The sequence below is a fragment of the Rhinatrema bivittatum genome, chromosome 3 (genome assembly GCF_901001135.1).
Source record: "Rhinatrema bivittatum chromosome 3, aRhiBiv1.1, whole genome shotgun sequence".
Lineage (NCBI taxonomy): Eukaryota > Metazoa > Chordata > Amphibia > Gymnophiona > Rhinatrematidae > Rhinatrema > Rhinatrema bivittatum.
Genome location: NC_042617.1, coordinates 481,474,602 through 481,482,473, shown reverse-complemented (window position 1 = coordinate 481,482,473; position 7,872 = coordinate 481,474,602). Strand labels below are relative to the sequence as shown.

The following is a 7,872-nucleotide window of genomic DNA, read 5'->3' as shown; positions in this document are numbered from 1 at the left end:
CATCAGGGTCAGTGATGTCAGTTCCTCCCCCTAATGGGATAAATTATATCTGTCTCCCCATGATCTGTAAAACCTCAATGCAATACTGGCCGATTTTAAAGGCCCTACGTGTGCCAAAGCCGGGAGATATGTGCATGACTTGGCATGGCACACACTGCACGGATTTTAAAAACCATGCGCGTATGTGTGTATCTCCCAGTATGCGCATAAAAACGTTTTCACAAAAAGGGTCAGGGTGAGGTCTGGGCAGGACATGGATGGGCCGGGACTGCGCCATGAAGTCAGCATGTAAGTAGTTACGCGCACAAGCACGCGCCAAGGTCCTCTACTGCATAACTTTACATCTCTTATGGACGGCATGTAAGTCATGCAACAAAAAAAAAAAACTAGGCTAGTTAGTGGGGTTATAAGGTTTGGGGCTAATAGAGTAAAAGGGAGGCAAGTTAGCTAGGGGGTTTAGGAAGTTCTCTCCATTACTGGGCCGAACTGGGAACAAACTGGGGAAACAGGTAATTACCTCGGCGTGCATAACTACTAAAATTCCCCCCACTTACACACTCGAGTCGCCATATGTGCGCAGATGCACACGTCAATATAAAATCATTCGCACATGTTTGTGCGTATAGCCGATTTTATAACGCACATATATACATGCATATAAGCGTGTATGTTATAAAATTGCTGCGTCTATGTGTGTGTGCACAGCTCTTAAAATCTACTTCATAGAAAATACTCAAATGCTAACATGAAACTTATAAACACTTTAAAAATGCTGTTTGGTGTTTTCTTAAGAAAAGTGAATATGTCATCGTAAATAAATATTGCACCACAATAACATCTTATCCAAAAGCTACAGACATCCCATGGCCTTATTTCTGCTGAAAACGGTAACTTATGGTTTATGGTTTATTGATTTTCTATATCGTCACATCGGCAAAGCCTTTACAACGGTGTACAATAATAATATTAACAAGGAAAATACATTAAGTTAATAAAAGAGAATAACAGCTAACATTTCTAAAAAGGTAAAGCACAGAAAATATAAGTTAGCTATTAAAATAACATCATAAAACTATAATATTTAATCAAATTACCTTCAAATACGTTAAAACAAATATTAATAATCAATATAAAACTTCAGATATTTTACTAAAATAAGATCAATATAAATTAAAAGAAAGAGAACAGAAAAAAAGATAAGCCCAAAGGTTTCTAATGTTCAAGCTCTGTGTAAGCACATTTAAATAACTACAATTTCAATTCTGCCTTGAATTTTTTTTTGTCCGCTTGTAGTCTCAATGAGGTAGGTAGTGTGTTCCATACTTTTGTTCCCGCTATTGATATTATACATTCTCTTCAATGTGCTTTCCCCTGCATTTAATGAGAAAAAATTGTCCTATGTAAGTGACCAGAATAAGACTTTTGTCAGAAACCAAGATCTGTGTTCTAAAAGATCTTTTCTTTGGCCAGTATATAGAGCTATTTTAGTCTTTTTCACAGTTCTTGAGAAAGTTCTTTATTTTTTCCTGAAGGGAGGCATTAAGCTTCTGCTTGATTTGCTCCTTCTCTAGCAGTTTGTTCTTCTTCTGCATCTCAGTTTCTTTAATGTAAATATTTTCTATTTTGGCTATACCCCCTAGCTGCCTATATGTCATCACTTCCACTGTGCTTGCTGATCTTCGCTGAAGGGACAGCATTGCTTTGGGTTGCTCCACTACAAAGTCCATGGTTCTTTCTGGAGTCTTAACAGAAGCCAGATCTGATCTGAATCTTGAAAGCTCCATGGCAGAAGATGCTCTCTGCATTAAGGGACGGTGAACTAATGATCTGATGTCTTTGGCCTGTGTCTTACCATGCGGAGCAAAGGATACCGAGGGCTGCCATAAAAACATCTGAAGATGGTTAGGTTTAGGCAATGCACTGTCAGACTTTATTGATAATTCAATGTCTGGCAACAGGTCCCTCTTGTTGTCACTGCTCAGCTTTGCACTCTTCAGAGACCGGATTTCATTCATGACCTGGCCCAATGTTGACCGCTGGGAGATGGCCCTCTGGAGCAGAAGATGCTGATGTTGTTTCTCCATGTGGTTAGTCTTTTGCCTCAGGGTGTTCAGGGTTACCCAGTGCCTGTGATGCATGCTGTCTAGCCTTACGCACAGATCCTCATCTTCTCTTTTGTTTTGGATGTATGCATCGACTGTCATTAGGGGTGACATTGATCTGCGTTTCCACAGCTCTGCCATTGCAACAAGAGACAGTGGAGGGAGGAGGAATCCTGCCAAATTACACAATAAGAACTCATTATTAATGGGATGCATGTTAAGAAGCAATGACTTGCCTGTGGAATAAGTTAAACAGAAGAAAAGTACAAACAATGCATGTATTCAAAGTAAGATTTTATAACTTCTGTAGGAGAAGTTTACAAAATTAGGGAGCACAGAGGAGGTGATTATAAAGGATCTATTTGGTCCTGTACTTAGGAACATGCTGGTGAGAACTTTAGGTTCTTGGATACTTTTTTTTCTGTCTTCAGTGAGCCTTCTGTAAGTCATGTGTGTCTTTTGCAATATCATTTAGTAATACTTGGTATGCATTTACCAGCAAGAGTGGACAAACTCGTGTAAAAGGGCCAATGGTCCCTTAACTATGGTCTATGTGCCTCCCGATAAAGGCCATACTGAGGTTGTCAAGAGTAGTGAGTGGACTGAACTATTGGTGATTACACTCCCGTCTAGGAATGGCCCCAATAGTGTACTGAGTGTTGGTCAGAGAAGTAGATATTCTGAGGAGAAAGTGTAGTTGGGAGCAGGAGGAGGAAGAAGAAGCAGCTTCCTGACTCGGAGTTCCTATATTGAGTATAGAGGACCACATAGAAAAGTCCCTGTCTTGGTGCCTCTGATATATCACAGAAGCAGTTGTTTTTGAGATATCTATATGTAGGGTAGAAATTATACCCAATCTGAGGGAGTAAACTTCTCATCCTGGTTCTGTCTTTCTGTGGGGGAAAGAAGATCCTTATCTGATCCCTGATTCTTTGTGTGAAGAAAGATCTACATAGGAAGAGCAATATATGAGTGTCAGGGAACTGTCCTGGGGCACAGCAGTGTGGAAAAGAAATAAAAGAGTGAAAGAAGGAGCTGCTCATCACGTGCTCTGATCCAGTAATCCAGGAGTCCAAAGAGGAAGAAAAGAAGTATAAAAAGAAAGATTCAAGAAATTGGAGATTCAGATACCAAAAATAGTCCTTGGGACTTATACACTTGACTAAAAGGTGAATTTTAAAAGCCTGGCGATGTGCCAAATTTGGGAGATGTGAACACATATTGGGCTGGTGCGCGCCAAACGAATTTTAAAAGCTGCCGAGATGCACGCATATCCCCTTGTTTCACTTGTCTCACTTGTCTCACTTGTTTCACTTGTCTCACTTGTTTCAAAAAAAGGGATGTGGTCTGGGCGGAGTCTGAGCATTTTGGGCATTTTGGGGCTTAGCCAAGAGATGTGCACGTAAATACTTATGCGCTCTGGTGCACACCAAGGTCCCCCACTGCGTAACTTTACTTCTGCTTGGGGCAAGGTGAAAGTTGCAAAAACTTAAAAAAAGAGATATTTGAGGGGTTTAAGGAGTCTGGACTAAGTCGGGGGAATGCAGGCTAGCCAGTAACTGGGTGAACTGGATGGTAACTGGGTGAACCTGTGAACAAACTGGTAAAACTGGGAATGGCATCAGCGCATGCCCCTGTAAAAATCCTCCAACTTATGCAGTAGAAGCGGGATTTGCAGTCCCATGCAAGTGCCCACTTAAATTGGGCATACATGTATGCGCACCTAGACTATTTTATAACGTGCACATATATGCACGCAAGTTAGAAAATGGCTGCGTCCCTGGGTGTGGGCTGACGCACATGCGCCAATGAGCACCTGCGCGCCTGTTTAAAAGCTACCATCATAATAAACAGAAAACCATAAACTTATAACTTTCAACCAAATTACAATAATCACCGAATAAGACAACTTTAAAATATATAAAGATATTACTAAATAATACTAATATTATTACTAAAGATATTAAGATACTAAAGATACTAAAGATATAAAGATATTACTAAATAATAAAAATAAGAACAAAGGAAAAATAAAAAACAAAACATACAAAACAAAAAATACAAACATAATAAAATACAAACAATACCTAATGGAAAGCTGTCAGGCCAGTGATTAGCTGTTACCCCCGAATATAGAGAAGTGCACTGGCTCACCTTGTGTTTCTTATCACTGGATTTAACTCCTAGTCTGAGGTATAGTAAAGTTACCAAGGCTAATGTTAGTCTACTGGTGGAAGTTGGAGTTCTGGTGCCAGGACCTATAGTCAGGATTCTATGCACAGAAACATATTTTGTACACAAAAAACAGGTTACAATTACTATGTTCCTTGCTTAGGATGACAATGGGTTGTGATAAACGGTTATAAGAAATTTTAAATAAATAAAATATGATTTATGGACACTGAAAATGCTGTCCATGCTGAAAACATTTTTTCTGTGCATAAATCCTGAGCAGAGTTTCTGGCACTCATGTTAAGAGCATAACATGAGTTTAGAACCCAAAGGTGTGCTCCTAATCCAAGTTATTTGCGATTTATGTGCAGAACACATTTTTTTGCATGTGTAAATCATATTTTATGCACAGAAAACATGATTTATGTGCACAAATCACATTTTCTGTGCATAGAAATATGATTTATGTGCACAAAAATACTTTCTGTAAAGAAATCGTATTTTATGCACAGAAAACGTGATTTGTGCACATAAACCATATTTCCTGTGCATAAAATATGATTTATACATATAAATCATGTTTTCTTGTGCTCTAAGACTTTTCATTGCACTCATTTTATGGTCTGTGTGCATTTTAATCCGCAATGCATTAGAATACCAGTAGCTTACTTTATCACTTTGTTCTTATTTTACTGAATTTCAGTTTAGCAACTCAGGGACTTTTGTAAGACAAATGGCCAAAAATTTATATGCAAACAAAAATTTAAAAAATAAGAGACAGATATTTGCTTTATTGACTGATGATGACACTTCACAGTTGCCACATAGTGCATAAAAGATTTTAGTTTGCAAAGTTTGGCACTTTATGATGGTCATTGTTTAAGATAAGGGACTTTTTCCTCAATAAATTTACAGCCTGGGATTTTCTTTGCATTTATTTACTTTATATGTTACCATGTGAGACAGAAAACTATTTAACACTAGAAACTGATTCTTTGCATGGAATTTGCAAAGAATTTCTTGTCCTCTGCTGCATCAGTCAGCTGTTAAAACCCATCAGTAATACGTATTTTCCCCTTGTGCTTTTTTTTTTTTTAAGATGTCTCTTTAAACCCTATTATCTACCTGAAAAATTAATCATTCTGTTTAAAGCCTGACACAGAAGACACTTTGATCTTCATCAGCATCACAAATGTTTGGAGCTTTTTTGGGCCTAGCGATTCCTTTTGGGCTTCTAGCTGAATCTGAAGCAGAGCAGGAATCTGGGGCCATGAACCTTCCATCATGACTACCCAGGGATTTTTCCCCCTTGTTTTATCTCTCCTGCCAAGTCACAGTCTGGACACAATATCCACAATGCACCATTCCATGATGAGTAGGACTCCTCCCCCCCCCCCCCCCCCCAAAGGAGCTGTGAATGCCACCTCCCCAGCACGACCAGCCATGGCCGACCAGGGAAGTAGCTGGAAATCAAACCAGATCTCTTTGCATTGCAGGTCTTTATTTTAAGTTTCAAAGTAATTGGAAAGATACCTTGGAATGATTAAAAAATCTCCTTGTGTGTTTAGATCAGATATATCAGTAGCTTTCCTGTCACACAAAACAGAGAAAATAGTGTAAAAATTCTCAACTATAACAAAAATCACTATCTTGATAGAGCAGATGAGTCTCACCAATGCAAGATAATACTAATTTCAAAAATATTATATAATAGAATATTTTTAATTAAATATTGGACTTGCAATGTTGTCCAAATGGTAATAGCTCACAGTAAATGCTATAGCACACCTAACACAACTAACTTTTAATGCATTTGCATAAGCAAGTTGTGTTAACACAAAACATTAATGCAAAATATAGTCATTAAATTTTGTTAGATTATCTACACAACAATTTCACAACTGGAATAACCAAAAAATTACTGCTGGAACTCATCTAGTATGAACAGTACAAATATCACTAATATTTTCTGTTCTTTAATTCTTTTCACTGATGTTAGGCTTTGATCATGTGGTACAAGAAGACATTTTTTTTCTAACCTCCGTCATTAATTTATTACAATTTATTAAATGCCTTTTTTTAAAAATAGATTCACCCAAAGCGATGTACAACAAGAATAAATAGGAAGTAGGAGAGAACCTCATAAAAGATCTTTGTATGTCTCAACAGGAAACGTATGGATTTTGGTTAGTCTGGTCTACCAAGCCATATTTCCCCATTTTTCCTGAAATGTAGATAGTTCTGGATGAGGCATAGCTCTTCTGGGACCAAATTACAGAGGGTGGGGACTGCTCCAGAGTAGGCCTGCTCACAAGTGTTGGAAAACTTTATTGCCTTTAGCAAGGGTGAACTCTTGGGAATGACTTTAAAGGTCTGGAAGGGGCTTAAACAAAGAGCCTGCTCTTCAAATAACCATGGCCATTGCTTCTGAGGGTTTTGAAGGTAAGAGAAAGGGTTTTTAATTTGGCTCTGTAGCTCACTGGAAGCCAGTTCTGCAAGATGGATGTGATTTTTCAGTTTTTCATAGGATGTTACTATGAAGCTGCTCGAATTAACTGTATCTCTACTCAAAACAGTCTTCAGGAAAAAAAAGATTTCCCTCTCTTCAGTTCTACAGATATCATGTCCACTCCATGCATTGCTCTACAGACTATGCCCTCAATTTACTTGTCAAGTCTGTGTACATTATATCCTTCCCCTACCCCATTTAATCCAACATCTTTTATATATACCCACCTCCTCTGCTATACCATGCATCTGGCAAAATGGACTCAATAAATCCGTTAGTCTAGAAGGTGCCACCAGCCTTTATGTCGTTATAACCTCCAAAGTACACTATTTTTCCTAGAACCAATACAACAAATACTTTTAATCCAGAACTAAAAATAAATATTAGCTTTTCATCTCAATTTGATTTCTACTGTATCAATCACATTATTTATTTATTTATGTCTTGTGATTTCTAGCCCATCTTTTCTTGTAATGCCAATATTTAAAATACCATATAATATATAAATACAAATATGTACAAAACACTGATTACAAGAGCAAAAGCCCATTCCTACAGGAAAGAAAATATTTATTTTTCATAAGTAAAGTTTCAATATCTTGCTAAAAAATTATACTTTTAAATAAGAAATACTTGTAAGACTGAGAATGTTTAACTTGATATATACTACCATATTCCCTTTTTTCTGTGGTTTCCTATGCACCACGATCTCTGCAGCACAAATGTTCCAATCCGTTCTGCTTGGTGATCTGTACCCAGCGATGACAGGAATTAACAGTAGTTCTTATCTTTTTCAGGTATTTAACTGCTGCCATAGAGAAAGGTAAACAAATGTTAAAAGAGCTCCATGCCATGGGGTCACCAAGCAAAGGCTTGGGCAATAAAATGCTTTTCTTCTTCCAAACAAGTCTGGGATTAAGTGACTGGAACAGCCCTACCTTTTATTCACACAGAACAATGTCTGGTAATTAGCTCACACGCACATACACACAATGCCACAATACTTCATCATATCCGAGATGTTTTCCTGATATCTGAAACCTGTTCTCAGAAAGCTAAGTCTCTTTCTGGGCATATAACAAATACACG

The 7,872-nt window shown here is 37.8% G+C and overlaps 1 protein-coding gene across 1 annotated transcript; it reads right to left on the bottom strand.

Annotated features, from left to right (window-relative positions):
* Nucleotides 1-909: 909 nt before the first annotated feature.
* On the bottom strand, nucleotides 910-7,588 carry LOC115088836. Its single transcript, XM_029597024.1, has 4 exons — nucleotides 7,454-7,588; nucleotides 7,011-7,118; nucleotides 5,808-5,864; nucleotides 910-2,275 (listed from the first exon to the last, which is right to left on the bottom strand). Exon 4 carries the CDS (start codon nucleotides 2,241-2,243, stop codon nucleotides 1,485-1,487), a length of 759 nt encoding a protein of 252 aa, XP_029452884.1. The 5' UTR covers nucleotides 2,244-2,275; nucleotides 5,808-5,864; nucleotides 7,011-7,118; nucleotides 7,454-7,588; the 3' UTR covers nucleotides 910-1,484.
* Between the last annotated feature and the right edge of the window lie 284 nt (nucleotides 7,589-7,872).